General features: G+C 48.7%; 1 protein-coding gene across 1 annotated transcript in view; it reads left to right on the forward strand.

Annotated features, from left to right (window-relative positions):
• The first annotated feature begins 2,651 nt into the window (after positions 1–2,651).
• CLIC6 (chloride intracellular channel 6) overlaps positions 2,652–22,395 on the forward strand; it is a 29,255-nt gene continuing 9,511 nt past the window's right edge. Inside the window, exon 1 of the mRNA XM_072138716.1 lies at positions 2,652–5,254. Within this exon, the coding sequence (XP_071994817.1) occupies positions 2,735–5,254 (2,520 nt within the window). The 5' untranslated portion in view covers positions 2,652–2,734. The remainder of the gene's footprint in view (positions 5,255–22,395) is intronic.

The raw sequence follows: 22,395 nt of genomic DNA on the forward strand, positions 1-22,395 counted from the left end.
TCTTAAGGCCAGAGTCCCTTAGTGGTGGATGGCCAGTGTACCTCTTTGGTGGCATGCTTCGGGTCCCTCTCTGGCAATATGCCCAGTGCCTTGTTCTGGTGAGAAACTGAGTGCCCTTTACAGTTGGAACACCCAGTGCCCCACTTTAGGGAAATGCCCAGTGCCTTACTGTCAAAAAAAACTATTTGCCCTTCTCTCGAGGAACAGCTGGTGCCTTTTTCTAAAAGACCAAGACTCCCGTCCATCTCTAATTCATTGTCTCTGTTTGGGACACCCAGTATAATAGTAATAATAATCTTTAATTATAAGCCATCATATACATCATATCCCGTAGCTTTACAGATCATAGGGGACATATAGAAATATAATATTACATTACAGAGCACAATAGGGTCTCCTGTCTGGTGGAGCCCCCACTGCCCATCTCTGTAAGAAGGTCCATAGCTCCTCCTCCTGGAAGGTCCAGCGCCTCTGATGGAACTTAAGCCCCACCCACTCACAGGACCTGAAACAGGGGCATCCATGAACCAGGAGCCAACCAAAATTCTCCTGGAACGAAGTCACGTTCTGTGTCCTAAGAGGCCATTCATTGGCAGAGCAGGTTCTCTCACACTGAAACTTCTGGTTGAAACTAAAAGTACTAAAGCTCCGCAGGAATGAACCCTTTAAGGACCTAACTACAATTGGTTAGGGTTCATGTCGCTGTATGAGGGTTTCATTTTATGTGAAATGCAATAGTCAAGAAAGCTTTTTTCTTTATGTTGAGGGAGGACTTGTTTTTAGCAGGATGAGCTGTTTTTTTCAGCATTTAGGAGTGAATATGAAGTGGTGAAGGATGGTCATAAATAACACAATAATATATAATATGGATTGTTAGACGTGGCCTCCTTCCTTCTAAAATCAAAATGTAAAATTATGCTAATGAGCCTGAAAGAACATGGAGTGTGGTGCAGGGAGGGAAAGAGAGCGATGAGAGGTGAGTATTTGTTTTATTTATTTTCGGCTCTAGGGTTTCTCCATTGCCATTACCTGCTCAGGGGTCTGCACCATTATCTTCTCTGTATTATTTATTGTCTGGTTTGAGCACTGTATTTATTGCCCGGTCTTGGGGCAGGTTCACATCTGCCATGAGGTGGAATGAAAATCCCACCTCAGGCGGCAGATTGCGGAGTCGTAATGGGGGGGTCACAGGGGGTCAGTGATCTGGTGACGCTGTGTGGGGATGTTCTCAATTTTGAGTAATGTTGTCAGTATTGTCTGATCAGGTTGCAGATGCTTGATGTGGGGACTCCCCATTCAGTTGGCGTCATCTAATCACATTACTACTTACGTTCCTTCCCCGCCCTAAGCGGGTCCCCTCAATGAGACAAGCGGACACCAATTGACAGTGGAATGTGACGCCACAGCAGCCTAATTTTAATAACAAATATTTTAGGTACAAGTATATAAATAACATAAATAACATGTCATAACAGTATAACAATATAAAACATTGCAAAAAATGCCAGTAGAAGAGGTCTATGAGGGCCGGTGAAATAAGAGTGTCCGCAGGGGTTTTATTCCCCCCCCCCCCCCCACGCCGCACCGCTCCGGCTCGTGGGGGTGACAAATTGGGACACCCCAAACCATATATTCCCTGGTCCACCCGTGGGGTGTGACCAACATCACTTTATTCCAACCACCACTGACCACTTGTTAATGCTGCACTTCCCACCGGCCCTCCTAGACCCCGCCACAGGCTGCGTGACAGTAAATACATTTACCCAGCTCACCAAAAGGGAGGGAGGGCGTTCGATCCCTGATGTCGCAGCAAGAGGAAGAGGAGGAGGAGCCCACATCCTATTAAACCCGGCGGGGGAGCGACGCTCGCGCGAGACTCACCAACCCCCCACGAGCGACGCCCCCCCCCCCCCCCCCCGCCGCACTAGCTTAACCCCGGAACTTCCGTGTCTCCCCCATCACGGCGGATGGCCCTAACTTTCTGAAGATTTGCCTACAATTTCGTTGAGCGATATAATGCAGGATATTAGATGAGGGCTGCTATGGATGGGGGGAGGGGCATGCGTCATTTAATTATTATTGTATTATTAATTATAATTGTATTATTATTTATTGTATGGTCTGGGGTCTGTGTTAGTTGAGATGTAAATGCAATATTTGGTTGCTGGGGTGGTATTTTGTGCTGTTTTGAGGTATACACAGGGACACAAAGTTATAACGAGGAGCTGATTTTTATATCATTGTGCCCAATGCATGGACCCACATGTTAGGTTCCCCCATAACTTCATCTCTACCAATGGGGCTCTCATTAGGAACCGATTTTATAGCGCAGCGGAGGTCGGGGCTTATAAGAGACAATAATATTATATCAGGTGAGCGGGGGGGATAGTAGTATATGCCCAGAGTGAATCTTTTCTTGTATTATAGTTTTTGCAAAACTTTATGAAACATAATGAAATATTTCCGTTGCTGAGACTATACGGGGAGATACTACATGAATCCTCCATCTATACTTGTACATTGCAATGTGACCTGCGGCATGTATAGGGAATTCCTCCAGGAGCCTTGTGGTACCAGTGGGAGGTGTGCGAGGCGTGGTGACTGCAGGGGTAGGGGCTCACACTATCGCACACTTAGAGGATTTGTCAGCTCTGGCTGCACTAATCCTGCACTTAACCAGGTCACACAAGAAGCAGAGCAGCCGGGGGGACACACACTTTTTGTTGGAGTAAGAATGGCAGAGGCAGCAGGTGAGCAGCGGCCGGTGACAGATCTGCAGCAGCAAGTGCCGCAGAAAGTCACATCAGGGGAAAAGATGGCCCTGAGCAATGGACAGGTGGACAGAGGTGAGGCCGAGGAGACAGGAGAGGGTACTAAAGTTGAGGAGTCTGGGGGACAGGGGACAGTAGACTCAGGAGTGGGCACAGGGGGGAAGGAAGAGGTTGAAGACCCCAAGAAAGTGGAATGTGTAGAGACGAAAGAGAAAACTGTGAGCCCCAATGTGGAGGAGGGTGCAGGAGAGGAAGAGGGGGCTGTGAGCCCCAATGTGGAGGCGGGTGCAGGAGAGGAAGAGAGGGCGGTAAACCCCAATGTGGAGGAGGGTGTAGGAGAGGAAAAGGGGGCTTTGAACCCCAATGTGGAGGAGGGTGCAGGAGAGGAAAAGGGGGCTGTGAACCCCAATGTAGAGGAGGGTGCAGGAGAGGAAGAGGGGGCTGTGAACCCCAAAGTGGAAGAGGCTGCAGGAAAAGAAGAAGGGCCTGTGAACCAAAATGTGGATGGTAGTACTGGAGAAGTAGAGGAAGTTGTGAACCTTAATGTGGAGGGAGTCACAGGGGAAGAAGAGGGGGACATGCACCCCAATGTGGAGGTGGGTGCAACAGTGAAAGTGGAGACAGTAAATCCCAATGTCGATGAGAGTGCAGAAGAGAAAGAGGAAATTGTTACCCCCAATGTGGAAAAGGGGGCAATAGAGCAAGGTGAAGGGGTGAACCCCAATGTAGAGGAAAGTGCAACAGAGAAAGGAGAAGTAGTAAATCCTAATGTTGAAGAGAAGACAGGAGAGGAAGAGAAAACAGGGAACTCCAATGTGGAAGAGGGGGCTGGAGAGACATCAGAGGGTGAGGTGAACCCCAATGTTGTAGAAGGGGCTGGAGAGAAAGAGGAAAGTGTGGGGAACGCCAGTTTTGAAGAAGGAGCAGTGGAGAAAGTGGAAGTTGTAAGCCCAATTACAGAAGATGGTGCAGGAGAGAAAGTGGAGGTTGTGAACCCTAATGTGGATAAAGAGGCAGGGGAGACATCAGAAGGTGTTGTGATCCCCAATGTTGAAGAGGGATCAGGGGAGACATCATTGTACCCCAATGTTAAAGTGGTGGCAGCGGAGGCATCAGGAGGTGTGGAGAACCCCAATGTTGTAGAAGGGAGTGAAGTAAAAGGTGAACACGTGGAGAGCCCCACAGTTGAAGAGTTGGCAGGAAATACAGGGGAAAGTCTACTGAACCCTAATGTGGAAGAGGAGGCAGTGGAGAAAGCAGGAGTTCTACACCCCAATGCTGAAGAGGGAGCAGGAGTGAGAGAGGAGACAGTGAGTCCCAGTGTGGAGGAGGGAGCAGGAGAGAAAGTGGAAAAGAGTGTAGAAGAGAATGAGCAGGTAGAGAACCGTAATGTAGAGGAGACAGTGAACCCTGATGTGGTGAAAACTTCGGAGGAGAATGTGGTAGAGGTTACAGGAGATAGAGGTGAGCCTGAGAGCCCCCATTTAGAAGCTGCAGGTGATAATATAGAAACTGTGGAACCTCTAACTGAAGGAATTGCAAAGGAAAAAGAAGAGGAAGAAATATCTAAAACAGGAGAAGATACAGGGGAGAGTCAGGGAACCATAAGTTCTACACAAGAAAATCTAGAGACCCCAGACCCTGCTATAGAAACCACTTCCCAAGAGGACATACCTGAGCCACCCACAGAGCCTCCACATGTGGATGAGGGCAATGCTAGCCTAGACAAGGAGGAGAAGGAGGGTGGAAAAGATGCCAGCAGTGAGAGCAGTGAAGGAACCTCCAGTAGTGATGAGGAGGAAGAAGAGAAGAAGGGAAAGGAAGATGCTGATGGTAGCAAAGAAACAGCTGGAGATGAAGGTGCTGAGAAACAGGATGAGGGGCAGGAGGGTGAAGGAGCTTCAGGAGAAGTAGATTCAGAACAGATAGACACAGAAGGTATTGTTGGGGCAAAGGTAGAGCTAGGGGATGAAGCTGTAGGTCAGGTGGAGGAACTGGCTGCTGCAGATGTAAATCCAAATAGCAAGGCTGGAGAAGAAACATCTTCTGAGATAAGTGATCTTCAAGTAGAAGCAGTGCCAGAAGAAGCTTCAGAAGAACATGTTGATGGAGATGTAGGGCAAGAACCAAGTGTAGAAATAACTGAGGAGAAGCCAGAAGAACTTGTGGCAGATGTTCCTCAGGAAGGTTCTCCTAGAGAAGATCACCCAGTAGTAGAAGAAGCCTTATCAACAGAGGACATTATATTAGAGAGAAGTACTGAGCCAGAGGAGACAACCGAGACAGTGCCTGGGGATGGTCCTGCCAAAGCTGAGGACACTCCAACAGAGGAGGAAACTCAAAATATCACATCTGAAGCCAGTGCCAATGTAGAAGAGGAAGATACAATCAGAGAAAATGGTATGGTCCAACCAGTCAGCCCGGACACCCCTGTAGAGAACAGCGAACCCCTACAAGAACATGACATCTGTCTATTTGTCAAGGTAAGGCCATTATCTCACTATTCACACGTTACATTTATCTAAATTTGCTGGTTTTGGGTCCAGGGCAATATCACTGCTTGTAGTATCATTCAGCTTTCCTAGAATCCTGACAGCACTTCTGCCTGGTTACTGGCAGACCTTACAAAATAGGGCACCTGTTCTAACCCTTACTAAAAGGGATTCCCCAATTTCATGTAAATATGAAATGTAAATATTTTTACATTTTTTATTCAATATTTGTTTCAATTACTTTTTACTTTATATTTTATATCTCTGCTTGCTGCTAGTGATCACTTGATAACCTTGAGTTACAGTAACCTTGTACATACTTAGCCCTGCACTTGGTTGTACAGTCAGAGTAACACAGGTCTCACTGGTAGTTTGTTACAATGTATCAGTCTGGAGTCCAGAGCATTGTCTAGACTGGGCACATTTGTCTCCACTTCTCAGCTGAATCCTAGAGACTCCCCATACACTGACAGCAAGCATAAATATTGAAAACAGTCAAGAGTTGAAATTAAAAAAAAACTGAAAGTTATACAACAACCCCCAGTTCTGTTCTGGCTCAGATTGTAACATTGACGTTTTACCCTTTTTATGGAAACGTCTAAGAACTCACAAGTTGTACTGTGACCATATATGTATGTAACTTACGTCTGTTACTGGAATTCCCCTTTAATTGCGTATATTGGATCATACATTCTAGGGGTGAACAAGCTCATCCATAAGATCATCATCTATTTGGGGTCCATTACTTGGGATCTCACACATGGGTGTAACTACTACTATAGCAGCCGTGGTAGCTTCCATTGGACCCAAGATGTCAGGGGGCCCCCCGATTTTTCTATGGGTTCCAGCCCCTCCTGGATACATTACAGAATAATGAAAGAACAGCTCCACTCTTTGTTTAGTGGCTGGATCTGGTAACTCATTTAAATGAAGATGAGTTGCAGTTACCCAGCTTGGCCACTATACAAAGAATGGAGCTGTTCTTCCTACTCCAGCACCACAGGGAGTCAGGAGCAGATCATTAGTTGGAGGGGGAGGGGGTCCTGAGTGTTTGACCTCATTGTTCTAACATTGATGACCTATTGTTCATGTATTCTGTTGGATGGGTGGAGTGTCAGGTCACAGATAGGGGGTAGGGTCTCTGGTAGAGCATTGCCAAGATGCCACTATAGTAAGATCTGGTGACAGTACTGATCACAATGAGTGAAGACCCCAATCTTCCATGTGTTGTGTTCTTATGGATCTAGTCAGGGGTCCGATATTATTGTTGGGTTATCTTCAATACATGAATGGGGTGTGAATGTATCCAGCGGTTCTGGTCTCATATTTCATGAAAAAGAACCTCTCAGCTCTCATTTAGAAATCTCAGTAGATACAGGCTGTGGAAAAATCCTTTTGTTTTTCCGCTTTTATTCCTTCTGGAAATAATACATTTAAAAAATTGTCAACTGGGTGTTTCCAATCAGCTTGTCAATTGGGCGTGTCCTTACACAGCCTGACGTGGTCCAATCACTGGGAGAGATTGAATTACCAACTGAATGGTAATCAGACAGGATATACTGGATCGGGTTAGAAATATCAATTCACAGCATGTACAGTATATGGGTCATCCCTAGGAACACACCTGACCCAGCCACTAAATGAAGTGAAGATGCCTCCAATACAGCAGAATTTTATAAACCCCATCCGTTTTTTCCAGAATAAAATGAGGCACTGCTCTGGGACATTTAGCGGATATGCATATGGTACAACAAATCACTGATTTCTGGTCTATAATTTAGTTTATTATTTAAACAGTATGCAGAAAGCTCATTAGCTCCCCCTAGTGGTGGCACTCATTGACCGTCGTCTCTCATAGATGAGTAATATAGTTGAGTTTTTACAATATGTCTCATGCTCAGAATAAAGATCGCTCTATACGCAGCCGCATCACAGAGATCTGCCTGAAGTAATATAAATTCAAAGATAATCCCAGTTTTGTCCACTAACCCCTCAGATGATGTGTTAAATAGTGGCCGTGGCATCTATTTAGCCAGAGGGAAAGGAACCATCTGTGATACAATCAGGGTGTGTAGCGGTGTCATTATAACAGGGTAGGCCCAGCAAAGAGGCAAAATCCTGCTCTCATCTAGCAAAGCTTAATACTAGATTTCAATACACGCAATATATATATATATATGCAATAAAAAAAGGATTTTTGCTCCCGCAATTAGTCTGTACAAGGCGGGCATAAAAAAGTTTTAAAAGTGAAAAACATTAATACTAAAAATCCAGATTATTCTCTCAAAGGACCTAAAAAAATAAACAGAATGCAGTATTTTTTCTATGTCACACCCCTAATAATGTAGCAACATTCCTAAAGCCCGAAAGTTTTTTGTGCCTTCCCCGAAAAATGAATTCAAAATGAATTAAAAAGTTATATGGACCCCAAATTAGTACCAATTAAAGCTGCAGCGCACCCTACAAAAATGAAGCCCCGCAAATCTCCTATAAAAAGTAAATATATTTGAAAAAACACCGGTAGATGAATAGATTGACATAAGAATTTATGACGTAAATATACATTTTCGTAGATCAAAATATAAACTGATCTTTTAACAGTTTCTGAATACAATGAGCAGAAAATAAAAAGGTGCCATAAGAACATAGAACTTGTCCCATAAAAAACAAGACCTTAAACAGCCGTGTTGATGAGTAAAAAAAAAGGCATGTCTGGGCCATAATTTTAGTATATGAAAATGTATGTGATATTTAAGCCAGCATTAAAAATCTCCTGGAGTGTGAGGTGTTAATCAGAGCGGCAGATAAGCTTGTTGATCTGCTGAATCCCGTTAGCGTGCAGGTGGAGATTACCGCAGGTCTCATATCTCAGGACAAGGCGGTATAGTTGGCAAGCAGTGCGGCAGGTGGAGGTGACCCGGAACGCGTGATGATATGGGAGTAAAGTGCAAGCGTTGTGTGTGTAAAGTGCATGTCACAGGTGTTCCTGCGACCTCGTGTCACAGGCGCACCGGTACCCCTCTCCATGGCGGCGTCCGCTCCTCCCCCCATCCTGACTCGCTTCACTTCGCCACGCTCCTGCTCCCGTCCCGGCTCCTAGGGCGCACGTGTGCCGGCGCTTGCAGATTTAAAGGGCCAGCGCATCGCTGATTGGCGCTGGTCACTTCCCCTAATCAGTTAAATACCGGCCCTTCCCAGCATTCCCTGCTGGATCTTGCGCTATATGCCATTGAAAAAGCTGTTACCTGTGACCTGTGTTTTGACCTCCTGTTGTGGCCCCGGATCTGTTCCCGACTTCGCTCCTTCGCTGCCTGCCTGATCTCCTGCTCCGTCCCAGACCACGAGAATCCCTGCTGATTCTGTACCTTGACCTTGGCTGCCACCGTGGACAAGTCACGCCTGAGGAACGACCAGGTGGTACCACGCCGCAGCAAGACCAACCCACTTTGTGGCCGGCTCTGGTGAAAACTGGGTGCCACTTAGACTCTGCTCCCAGGTGTCGGCTTGTGTCATTGTCAGCGGTGGTCCAGGAGGTTTACTACCCCAAAAGCCTGATAGTGCAGGGGTGGAGTTTTTATAGGGGGAACTTTAGATGGAAGCTTCTAAACGTTGCTTGGATGGAGTTTGCCCATAAGGATTAGTCTTGCCAAAATGCCACCAGGGCAAAAAAGCTGTGATTTCTGTAGTGGAATTCCTAACAGAACATCTGCTGGATCTCTTTTACATGATGTTCAATGGCTTCAAAACCTCTTTGACCCACAACCTTACAGAACCTGCTTAACCTCCGTCTGTGGTTCTAGGGGCTCTATGTGCAGTACAAACCTCAAAATGTAGTCACTTGGGTCCATAGGAAACCAACACATACCACCCATAAAAATAACGGGCATACTACTTGCAGATGTGGCCACCAAGTGAGCAATGTGGTACTTACTTTAAAAAAAAAAAAAAAAAAACTGGTACAATGAGAAAGAGTTAATTTATTTTACAATGTCATCATATTAAACCAAACATTATAAAAGCCTGAAAGCACAAACCAGAAAAATAATTGTTTGACAGTCTAATGTGAAAAGGACATGAGGCAGCTCTGTCTTCCCCTATCCCAGCAGGAACTCACAGCAAAGGTTAAATCTCTCAAACACAGATGTAAAGTTATCCAATACCGTAGTATCTAGCAAAGTTATTTAGTAATTATTTTATCAACACCTCTAACACTAGCAAAACTATGCACCTTGGTTTGCTTTTAGAAGCTGAATGTATCTGTATAAGGACTTGTTTTTTTCAGGGATAAGATGTTTTTTTTATTGGCTCTTTTTTAGATACATACATATTTATCACATGGTTTACATACGAAAAGAACATGAAAAATGTTCTCACTCAGTTCAGAAAGTAAACGCCTGAAATCAGAAATAGCTGTGGTGCCTAGTGAAGTGAAGGCATGTGTGATGTGCCCTGAGACCCCAAGCCGAAAATTACAGAGGAGGAGAACCAGAATAAGCTACAGAAGAAGCCGCGGGGGGATCTTATGGTTTTCTTCATTCATGTAATCTCTGGCTATAACCCAAAAATCACAGTTCTGAGGCGGAATAATATGACATGGTGATAAAGTGGTAATTCTGGGATATATGGGTGGTAGTCAGTGACTAAAATTAGGCTCCAATCATTATTATTAAAAATGCTATATTCTTCAGGGTCGTGATCTCCAGAGACTTGATGTGATCAGAGCTAGTGACAGTACATCTGCATCTGAGAAAGCTGGGGTTTGTTAAAGGTAGCAGAATCTGGGGTGCAACAATTTCAATGTTCTCCCTGGTCCCTCTGCAGAATAGTGAGGGCAGCTCTGGACTATAATACAGGATGTATAGTGCCCAGGTTAGGGGTAACCCAAAAGCTATGCTGGGTCCCCCAGGCACCATCAAGGTATTACCAAATGTTACTACTCTCCGGAACGGATGGTAAGGCATGCTGCAACCCAATGAGAAATAAGTCCAGAGAGTCAGGGTCTGCAGTGAACAGTTTCCTTTTTACTGAAGAAATTTATGTACAAAGTGCAACATCCCCCAACCCATAACCAGGATGGCAGCAGGGTTAGGCAGCATAGTCTTTTTTAAAAGGACAGTCTATAGTGCCAGTATAAGGCACAGAAGTCTATATCCTGTTCATGACGCCACTTGGAACATCCCCCACCGGGGCCTAGCTTTCTCTTGGGGCTTGGAGGCAGCCGGGGCCCAGAATACCAGAGTTGCTGGCGATTGCAGCTTTGGGCGCGCTGATGTCACGGTGTTTGTTATGGGGACCGGAGGGCTGTCCTACAGCCGGGCAGGTTTCCAGCAGGTGGTGTATGCAAAAAATAAGGAGGGAGAGGCTGTGGTACTGAGGCAACGTTGTACAAATCAACTCACGGTTCTTTATTGAACAACAGCAGGCAACGGGTCAAACAGCAGATTCTGATTCTGGTACTGGAGAGTTAGTGGAGAGTGGTCCTCAGGAATAAAGCACTAGCCTGGTAGTAGATGTAGGCTGGGATAATGGAGGGGGAGCTGTGTCCAAACTGTGAAAGCTGCAGCTCTGGATTAGAGTCTCCTGATTTTGGTCCTGGGATTGGGTTCTGTGGCAGCACTGAAGGTGTACCCTCTATTCACTCTGTCTATGTGCTAAGAGACACTGCAGACTAGACTGCTGCTCTGTGTAAAGACCATGAGTGCTGGACAGACCTGCTAAGACTGGACTAAGGCTCTGCAGAATGGGCCATATACTCCCCCTGGTCAGGTGGTAGCACCTCTCCAATCACACTCCAGCTTACAATACAGCCAGCCACATAATTGGATAACATCTTAGGACTTATTCAAACGGCCGTCTGCGGGGACGTACATGCGGGCGCAAATTTGCGGCCGCATGTACGTCCCCATAGACGGCAATAGCGGCACGGCGGGGATACGGTGCCACACACCGCAAAAAGATAGAGCATGCACTATCTTTCGGCGTGTGTGCGGCCGTGTGCCGCTATTCTCTATGGAGGGAGGAGGGGTCACCTCCTCCTCACCTCCAGCACACGTTGGTATGCCCGCACGGTGGGCATACCGCGTGTGAATGTACCCTTACACCTCTTTAACTATTGCCTTTACAGGCAGAGGCTACAACTCATATTACATAATTTCTCTTTGCTAGAAACTTACTAGAGGGTTCATGCAACTACCAGCCTGCCTATGTATTGGCAGGGGTGTTGCAAAAGCAATACAAGCAAATGACAGTGCTGATTTTTCCAATCTCCTCCCTGGCAGAAAATGGGTTAATGCAGAGAAAAAGCCTGGGCTAGCTGTCCCTTTCTTTCTCCGAAGGCTGGTACCCTGGTCACAGACTAGGAGCCCCTGGTCTATGGCAGAGTAATCCTGTCTCAGCTTATTCTTCAGGTTGCTCAGGTAGACTGGGAGTCTTAGTCTTCTCCTCCAAGCTCTGTTACCTGCAAGATACTAAGGACTGGGACTGTTCTCCTTATATACCTTCTACCAGGGGAGGAGTGGATACATTTCAGCACAAAAATAATGACAAAGCATTCTCCCATAGACTTACAATGAGTCAAATGAATGTTTTGTGGCAGCAAGATTCTAAAGTGTAAACAACTTTCCAGACAGCACAAAGAGACAGACAAAAAGCCCATCTGCGAATAAGCCCCATAACATGTCACCACATCATACAGGGGACATTGCAGTGGTTAATCCTGCCTGGCAAGGCAAAAGTTAAATCTGTATATGATGTAAAAGTCCAGTATCCAATGATATGTGTTACATCCTGTCTTTGTGAACTGAGAGGTAATTGGAGGAGCAGCCACCACCTGACCAAAGGGAGGTAATAAAACCTCTGGCCAGGAATGTTCTAGAGAACACTCCGAGAGAAGTCTCTCTCAGGAGAGAGAGAGGAGAGCAGTCTCTCCCAGAAGGGAGAAGAGACCGGTCCTAGTCAGACCCTCTGGGTCTGCAGGACGCATGCAGAGAGTAGTTAGCTGAGCAGCAGCTCAAAGTCTCTAGCACACCGGACCAGTGCAGGAAGAGCCTAGCCCCTGCCTGAAGTGGAGAATAAGACTAGAGTTAGTGTAGTGAGGAAAAGGGGTATCATCTTACCTTTAAAGGTGATACCTGAAGCCCTACAGGACAAGCTGAAGCTTCCTACCAGGACACAGCTGCCTCCCAGCCTGCCCTCTACATCCAGGCTGGTGAACTATCTCCTGAGGCTCCCTCCAACTCACATCTCAGCACTCCATCTACCTGTTAAAGGCACGTTGCTGCGGTTCCTGCCGGTTCAAATAAAGAACTGTAAGTTGTTTTCTTCAACTTCTGTCTCCGTCTGGTCCCTGCTAATACGGCTGCCTTCATCACCGGCACCCTGTCCATCACCCAGAGACTCACACTCGGGACATTAAGGGGTTGCCCCAGGGAGATCCGCTATAGCAGCCTCTCCCTCATCTTTTCTTGCCAACACCACCCTGCTGGAGACCTGCCAGGCTGTAGGACAGCCCTCCGGTTCCCCCGTACCAAGCACCGTGACACAAGCGTGCTTAGGCCGCAACCGCCAGCCACTCAGGTACCGCGGGTCCCGGCTGTCTCCAGGCCTCCCCTGAAAGGTTAGGCCCCGGTGGGGGATGTTGCAAGTGGCGTCACGAACAGGATTGATACTTCTGTGCCTTATCACGGCATTAAAGACTTTCCTTTATTAAAAAGACTGTGCTGCCTAACCCTGCTGCCATTCGGGTTTAGGCCCAAGTGATTGTGTGTTTCTGGATTGAACTGTGTTAATGCTGCCACGTGCTGTCGAGCGCTGCTCCAGCACTCAAGAGGTTAATCCCTGCAAGAACTGTACCAGCTCTGCTACATCCGGCGCTGCCGCGCCTGAAGATTTTACCTCAGAAACTGTGGCGCAGCAAGTAATTCCAGCCCGCCAAAACCTTCACTGGCGGGAAACCCAGATACATCGCTAAGCTCCGCCCCCTGCACGTATGGCGCGAATCCTGCCTCAGCGCGCTGTGGCGCAGCAGAAAATTCAGCCCGCCACAACTCCTGGCGGGAAAGTCTCAAGCTCCGCCCTCTGGCGCGAAACTCTCGCGCGCTGCAACGCCAGTGAAAGCCCACGAGGTACCTCAGAGTCAGAGCAGCCGCCATCCAGCATCAGAGAGGTTAATCGGCCCTCTTGGATTTCTCCACGTGCTGTCTCCTGTCCTGCCAACATGCCGCACAGCCTCCGAGATGAAGAACCAAGTGTCGCATGGCTTGCCCACGAACCTCGGGCACCTTCCTCTGCTGCACCGCTTACTGCTGTCTCCCGTACGCAGTCTTCAATGGCGGATTCTCCACAGCGGCTGCCTCCTCCGATGACTGACCTCCTGAGGACCACCGCGGATGTGAGTACCATGGCCCCCAGGGCCTATATCACAGTGACTGTCACTATATCTCCCGTAGCCCCGGCTGGGGTACAGTCCGGCCTCCCTGCAGAGGGTCAACATCTCCCCATAGGAGGCCCGGCTACAATAGGGACTCTCTTAAAGGGGCCTGACCCCTTATCTAATGCTGCTGATCGTCCTGCGGAGTATCCAGGACCACCTGCTAAGGGACCCAGGCTGTCCGGTGAGAACGCCCTGCCAGCTACAGAGGTTACCACCGCCAGCGCAACAGCGCCCCCAAGAGCTGCAGGTCAGTCCAGGAACAACAATCCTTCAGCTGTCAGCAGTGAAGAAGTTACAGCTCCTGCGGTCATCATCATGCGCTCCACAGCGCCCCCAGCTACAGAAGGTCAGCCAGAGAAGTGCCTGCTTCCTTCCTTTGCTGAGATGCCTGCCGCCGCAGATGACCTTCCTACTGTTCCAGCTCCAGCTTCTGGGTGTTCCATGTCAGCAGTTCCAGTGTCTACCACCAGATGTCTTCAGGTGACAGATCTCAACACTGCTTTCTTCATCCAGGCTGATGATGTCCATGCTGCAGTTCCTGCTCTCATGCCTGCAGCCATTGCTCTTGAGCAGCAAGAAGATTAACCTTGAAGGGCTGAAAGCCTTCTTCAGGTACTGTGTACATATTGTATATTTATTTCCATTATCCCTACAGAGCCAGAAACTGTCCTGAGACTCTCACCCTTATTTATCTCAGTCAAGAGATTTTCCACTATCATGTGCTATGATAGCACCCTTCCTCTGCCACAGCAGAGATTCCTCCAAAGGACTCTGTCCCTCTACACATAGAGGAGACCCTTTGCTTCTCAGTGCACTTTTCCCCACATCAAGGGCTGTACCCAGAAGATGGACTTTGTTACTAGAGACCTTCTGAGAGACTTTTGCCAGATACTACCAGGAAAAGTTGCCATATAATTTATTATCATTTTGCACTTAATGCCTTCCTTCTAGGTACGGACATTATGTTTGCACTTCCATGCCTTTTCTTTGCAGGAAAAGAGACATTTACTACCGTGCTACCCTGAGTAGTCTACTTCTGTAACGTTTGTAACGTTTTAAGATGTGTACCCATTGGGCTCCTAAGCCAATGTGAATTTACAATACGCTAGCACCCTGTCTATATGCCAGTAGTCTGCATTAACCCTTTCATAGGCTTTTCAGGTTGTAGTGTGGCTGTGTCGGACCGTCTTTTATGTAAAACACTGACCGCTACCTGATCCCTCAAACCGAGGTTTGCACATGGGGGTAGTCCGTAAACTGCGGGTCCTTAGGGGACCGGGGGTGTTACATAGATAGCACCTGGATGCCACTCATACAGGGGTAAGGTTGTCAGTCAGGAGGTACTCGTGTCGCATATGCTAATGCAATGCAGATATACACATTATATAATTGTCGCCAGGGAAGAAGTGTTTACATAACAAATATACAGGCCTTGGTGCAAGGAGTGGATTACAGGACATGACACCACACCTTTCCCACTGTACAGTTCGGTTTAATGGCGTTAGCGACCAACTGTCTTACTTCGCATCTACATATATGTGTCTTAGTCCGACACCAACCCAGGTGCCTGTCTCCAGGACCATGGGCGGTTTGTCCCTACACCTCACATAGCCTGCACTTCCCAGAGGTGCCCTTAGCCCCCTCTGTGCCCCAATACATCTGTAGTCGAGCCGAGGGCGGCTCTTTCAATTGCCCCCGGGGTATGCAACACCCTCGCCGATGCAATGGCGAGGTAGTGCTTGCGAATAAGCCCCATAACATGTCACCACATCATACAGGGGACATTGCAGTGGTTAATCCTGCCTGGCAAGGCAAAAGTTAAATCTGTATATGATGTAAAAGTCCAGTATCCAATGATATGTGTTACATCCTGTCTTTGTGAACTGAGAGGTAATTGGAGGAGCAGCCACCACCTGACCAAAGGGAGGTAATAAAACCTCTGGCCAGGAATGTTCTAGAGAACACTCCGAGAGAAGTCTCTCTCAGGAGAGAGAGGAGAGCAGTCTCTCCCAGAAGGGAGAAGAGACCGGTCCTAGTCAGACCCTCTGGGTCTGCAGGACGCATGCAGAGAGTAGTTAGCTGAGCAGCAGCTCAAAGTCTCTAGCACACCGGACCAGTGCAGGAAGAGCCTAGCCCCTGCCTGAAGTGGAGAATAAGACTAGAGTTAGTGTAGTGAGGAAAAGGGGTATCATCTTACCTTTAAAGGTGATACCTGAAGCCCTACAGGACAAGCTGAAGCTTCCTACCAGGACACAGCTGCCTCCCAGCCTGCCCTCTACATCCAGGCTGGTGAACTATCTCCTGAGGCTCCCTCCAACTCACATCTCAGCACTCCATCTACCTGTTAAAGGCACGTTGCTGCGGTTCCTGCCGGTTCAAATAAAGAACTGTAAGTTGTTTTCTTCAACTTCTGTCTCCGTCTGGTCCCTGCTAATACGGCTGCCTTCATCACCGGCACCCTGTCCATCACCCAGAGACTCACACTCGGGACATTAAGGGGTTGCCCCAGGGAGATCCGCTATAGCAGCCTCTCCCTCATCTTTTCTTGCCAACACCACCCTGCTGGAGACCTGCCAGGCTGTAGGACAGCCCTCCGTTTCCCCCGTACCAAGCACCGTGACACAAGCGTGCTTAGGCCGCAACCGCCAGCCACTCAGGTACCGCGGGTCCCGGCTGTCTCCAGGCCTCCCCTGAAAGGTTAGGCCCCGGTGGGGGATGTTGCACATCCCTTTTTTCAGAAACCAAGCCCCTTACCCCGCCCTTTGTCCCACCCCCAAACATAGTATAATATTAGGCTACTTTCACAGGAGCGTGTACTTGTCAGGCCATGCATGCCGGCCGCATAATACATTGTGCTGGAGACGGGAGGGGTGAGCGCTGCCATGTGTGGCTAGGCGAGCCCAAGCATAGGGAGAAGAACAACAACCCCCCTCCAAGGACCCATATAATACTCCCTAATGCAACTCCTGTGGCCCCCTGTCCTCCTGCATCTCTCCTCATATAGTAGCCTCCCATCCTCCTCCATGTCCCTCCATATAGTGGCCTCCTGTCCTCCTCCATCTACCCTCATATAATGGCCTCCTGTCCTCCTCCATCTCCCCTCATATAGTGGCCTCCCGTTCTACTCCATCTCCCCTTATATAATGCCCTCCTGTCCTGCACCATCTCCCCTCATATAGTGGCCTCCTGCCCTCCTCCATCTCCCCTCATATACTGACCTCCTGTCATCCTCCATTTCCCCTCATATAGTGACCTCCTGTCCTCCTCCATCTCCCCTCATATAGTGTCCTCCTGTCCTCCTCCATCTCCCTTCATAGTGTGGCCCCCTGTCGTCCTCCATCTCCCCTCATATAGTGGCCCCCTGTCCTCCTCCATCTCCCCTCATATAGTGCCCCCCTGTCCTCCTCCATCTCCCCTCATATAGTGCCCTCCTGTCCTGCACCATCTCCCCTTATATAGTGACCTCCTGTCCTCCTCCATCTCCCCTCATATAGTGTCCTCCTGTCCTCCTCCATCTCCCCTCATATAGTGTCCTCCTGTCCGCCTCCATCTCCCCTTGTAGTGTGGCCCCCTGTCATCCTCCATTTCCCCTCATAGTGTGGCCCCCTGTCGTCCTCCATCTCCCCTCATATAGAGACCCCTGTCCTCCTCCATCTCCCCTCATATAGTGCCCTCCTGTCCTGCACCATTTCCCCTTATATAGTGGCCTTTTGTCCTCCACCATCTCCCCTCATATTGTGGCTTCCTGTCCTCCTCCATCTCCTCTCATATAGTGACCATATAGTGAGTGCAGTATAATGCAGGATGTAACTCAGGATCAGTACAGGATAAGTAATGTCATGTGCAGTACTGGACTATAATACCATATAAAAGTCAGGATCAGTATAGGAGAAGAAATGTAATTGCTCCCAACTGCCCCAGATTCGACGGGATAGTCCCAGTTTTCAGCCACTGTCCCTGGCATCTTGGGAGAATGTCCCGGGCTGCACTTCTCTATCCCAGTTTGTCCCACCTCCCCCTATTCCTATACATTACAGCTTCAGAGCAGCCAAAGCATCAGGAAAAGGAGGAGGCAGGATCAGCTCCCTGCTACCTCCTCACATGTCTGAAGGAGACATGTGAGGAGGTAGCTCCCCCCCTCAGCTGGCCCTGCCCCTCTTCTGAGTCACAGTCAGACCTCAGGAAAAGAGGAAGTATGACTGCTGCAGAGGAACAAGAGAAGGTAAGTAACAGGTTTTTTTTTGTTTAACACACAGAGACAGGGGAGAGGAGCCACAATAAGAGAAGGATGGAGGAAGGGAGGCTACAGGAAGCGCAGGATGGAGGACAGGGGGCCACAGGAAGAGGAGGATGGAGGACAGGAGGCCACAGGAAGAAGAGGATAGAGGGCACAAAAACAGCAGGATGGAGAACAGGAGGCCACAGGAAGAGGAGGATGGAGGACAGGATGCCACAGGAAGAGGAGGATGGAGGACAGGATGCCACAGGAAGAGGAGGATGGAGGACAGGATGCCACAGGAAGAGGAGGATGGAGGACAGGATGCCACAGGAAGAGGAGGATGGAGGACAGGATGCCACAGGAAGAGGAGGATGGAGGACAGGATGCCACAGGAAGAGGAGGATGGAGGACAAGAGGCCACAGGAAGATGGGGATAGAGGATAGGGGGCCAAAGGAAGAGGAGGATGGAGGACAGGGGGCCACAGGAAGAGCGGGATGGAGGACAGGATGCCACAGGAAGAGGAGGATGGAGGACAAGAGGCCACAGGTAGAGGAGGATGAGGCCAGGAGGCCACAGGAAGAGCGGGATGGAGGACAGGATGCCACAGGAAGAGGAGGATGGAGGACAGGAGGCTATAGGTAAAGGATAATGGAGGGCAGGAGGCTACTGGAGGAGGATGGCGGGCAATGGGCATGGTTTAGAAAAAAGGGAAGGAACTTTTTGTTCCTTTTTCTATGACCAAAAAGTTGGGATGTATAAAATATTTACATTGTTTCCCAGCATTTTATGTAGATTATGTGTGTATAAGCTGTACGTGGTGTGCTGGGGGATAGACCCTTTTATATCCTTGTATCAAGCAATGTCTGGGCTTATCACCGTTGTGATCTCATGTTATGTCACAGCGGTATAGCGCCGGTTACTAATCTCTGGGTGAGGGCTTTACGTGCCGCGGCTCCACAGACAGTAGTCTGCAGTCTGCAACTAAATGAAAATGATATATTCTATGTGAAAACAATGTGATTATGACCCTGCCGCTCTGTAATCTGTTTCCCTATGTTGCAGGCTCCGGAACAAAGCCCCTTTATATCCCCATAATTCCTCTTAAGACATTACAGAGGATATAGGGGTTTTGTATCTATAGTGAATGTTTGGCCGCATTCCCACCAGGTTATTAAGTGAAGATTAGGAATAGCTGTGAATATTTTTTGAGGACTTAAGACTGAACATGACATAAAGGAGTAACAGAATTCATATGAGAGTATTTCCACTTGTGACACTAATCACGTCGCTGCTGGGGGCTAATCTCTGCCGTATAGGGTGCAGGGCGATTAACCCATAAAGCATCAGATACAGATCTTGTGTTATTGACTAAATTGACCAGTTTGACAAATTTTACTGGAGTCTTTTTAGGGCTGGAAGTTGGTGAAGGTCTCCATCAAAAGTGTCCGTGTTTGATGTCATTGTACCCCATAGATCAGTGTGTCATTGCCATGGCTTGCATTTAGAAACCTGGGGTATACTGGAAAATGACATACTGGTTAGTGATATACAGGGCACATAGTGCACAGGACAGGGCAGTGTGTCTTGGGGGACCACACAGGGAGATGACACTTGGGGGACAGGACAGGGACACGCTGACACTTGAGGTACAGGGCAGTTACACACTGACACTTGGGGAACAATACAGGGACACGCTGACACTCGGGATACAGGACAGGGACACGCTGATACTTGGGGTACAGGACAGGGACACAATGACACTTGGGGTACAGGAGAGGGACACGCTGATACTTGGGGGGACAGGACATGAACACGCTGACACATGGGGGACAGGACAGGGACACGCTGACACTTGGGGGGACAGGACAGGGACATGCTGACACTTGGGGGGACAGGACAGGGACACACTGACACTTGGGGGACAGGACAGGGACACAATGACACTTGGGGGGACAGGACATGAACACGCTGACACATGGGGGACAGGACAGGGACACAATGACACTTGGGGGGACAGGACAGGGACACGCTGACACTTGGGGGGACAGGACAGCGGCACGCTGAGACTTGGGGGACAGGACAGAGACACGCTGACACTTGGGGGACAGGACAGGGACACGCTGACACTTGGGGTACAGGACAGGGACACACTGATACTTGGGGGACAGGACATGAACACGCTGATACTTGGGGGTACAGGACAGGGACACGCTGACACTTGGGGGACAGGACAGGGACACACTGATACTTGGGGGGACAGGACATGAACACGCTGATACTTGGGGGGACAGGACAGGGACACGCTGACACATGGGGGACAGGACAGGGACACGCTGACACTTGGGGGGACAGGACAGGGACATGCTGACACTTGGGGGGACAGGACATGAACACGCTGACACATGGGGGACAGGACAGGGACACAATGACACTTGGGGGGACAGGACAGGGACACGCTGACACTTGGGGGGACAGGACAGCGGCACGCTGAGACTTGGGGGACAGGACAGAGACACGCTGACACTTGGGGGACAGGACAGGGACACGCTGACACTTGGGGTACAGGACAGGGACACACTGATACTTGGGGGACAGGACAGTGACACACTGACACCTGGGGGACAGGACAGGGACATGCTGACAATTGCATTACAGGACACTGACATGCTGACAGTTGGGGTACAGAACAGTAATACATTGACATTTGAATGTATAGGAACACACCGACACTTGGGGGATAGGACAGGGACATGCTGACACTTGGGGGGATAGGACAGGGACACGCTGACACTTGGGGGGATAGGACAGGACAGGGACACACTGATATTTGAGGGTACAGGACAGGGACACCCTGACACTTGGGGGACAGGAAAGGGACATGCTGACACTCTGAATAATCTGCTTTTTAAAATGGGCAGCAGTAGCGGATTATAATATAGGCGGTTTAGCCTGGGGCCCGAGCCTTCTAGGGGGCCCATGGCCATCCAAACCACCTATCAATTTTTATACTGAGAAGGATCTTAACTAGAGATGAGCGAGCACTAAAATGCTCGAGTGCTCATTATTCGAGACGAACTTTTCCAGATGCTCGAGTGCTCGTCTCGAAAAACGAGCCCCATTGAAGTCAATGGGAGACTCGAGCATTTTTCAAAGTTACCATGGTTCGGGAATAAAATGTGTTAATTAATTGAAAAAGAATGTCTTCTGATAAGTTAGCAGATGTATGCAAACATCTGCAATCTATTCTTCACTGTTCCGCGCGTATATTATCTCCTGACAAGTTAGCAGATGTGAAGAACAGTGAAGAATAGGATCATTTAAGTGAAAAACACAGTGAAGAATAGATTGCAGATGTTCGGCACATCTGCTTACTTGTCGGGAGATACGCTGTCTCCGTGCCCCGCTGTCTCCGTGCCCCGCTGTCTCCGTGCCCCGCTGTCTCCGTGCCCCGCTGTCTCCGTGCCCCGCTGTCTCCGTGCCCCGATGTCTCCGTGCCCCGCTGTCTCCGTGCCCCGCTGTCTCCGTGCCGCTCCGTGCCGCTCCCCGATGTCTCCGTGCAACGATGTCTCCGTGCGGCTCCCCGCCGCTCCCCGATGTCTCCGTGCCCCGATGTCTCCGTGCCGCTCCGTGCCGCTGCCTGATGTCTCCGTGCTGCCGCTGCCCCATGTCTTCGTGCTGCCGCTGCCCCATGTCTCCGTGCTGCTCCCCGGTGTCTCTGTGCTGCTCCCCGGTGTCTCTGTGCTGCTCCTCGTTGTCTCTGTCCTGCTCACCGTGTTCTGCAATGTGTTCTTCACACATATATATTGTTCTTCACATACTATTTTGTTCGCACCGTTTCGCTCGTATCTTCCGACAAGTAAGCAGATGTGCCGAACATCTGTAATCTATTCTTCACTGTGTTTTTCACTGTGTTTTTCACTTAAATGATCCTGTGGTCACTGTGTTCACTGTTTTTATTCTATTCTTCATTGTTCTTCACTGTGTTTTTTTAATTAAATGCTCGATCTCGAGCAGGGGAAATACTCGTCCGAGCAACGAGCCGTTTCGAGTACCTTAATACTCGAACGAGCATCAAGCTCGGACGAGTATACTCGCTCATCTCTAATCTTAACCCATGAAATCCTCACATATCTGTTCCTACTCTCAATACAAATGTACACAAGAGCCATTTCAGGACCTTTGAAGGTCCTCCAAATGTCCTGAAACTGCAGATTGAAAGCAGCAGAAGGGACACATGTCCATAGGGGCTACAATATTCATACAGCCCAGGGCATATGGAAGCTCAATCTGCCCCTGAAGGGCAGTAACTTTTCAACAAAATTATCAGTACAAGTTACTATAAGAAATTTTGTGATATAATTCATATGAATGATTGAGAAGAAACACCACCGGCTGCTGGAGCTAACAGTAAGTTTCTATCTTGCCAAAAGTGCTTTATTGACATTATTACAGGTCATTACTTCTCTATAATGTCCTATATG

Source organism: Engystomops pustulosus, chromosome 2 (genome assembly GCF_040894005.1).
Source record: "Engystomops pustulosus chromosome 2, aEngPut4.maternal, whole genome shotgun sequence".
In the NCBI taxonomy this organism is placed as follows: Eukaryota; Metazoa; Chordata; class Amphibia; order Anura; family Leptodactylidae; genus Engystomops; species Engystomops pustulosus.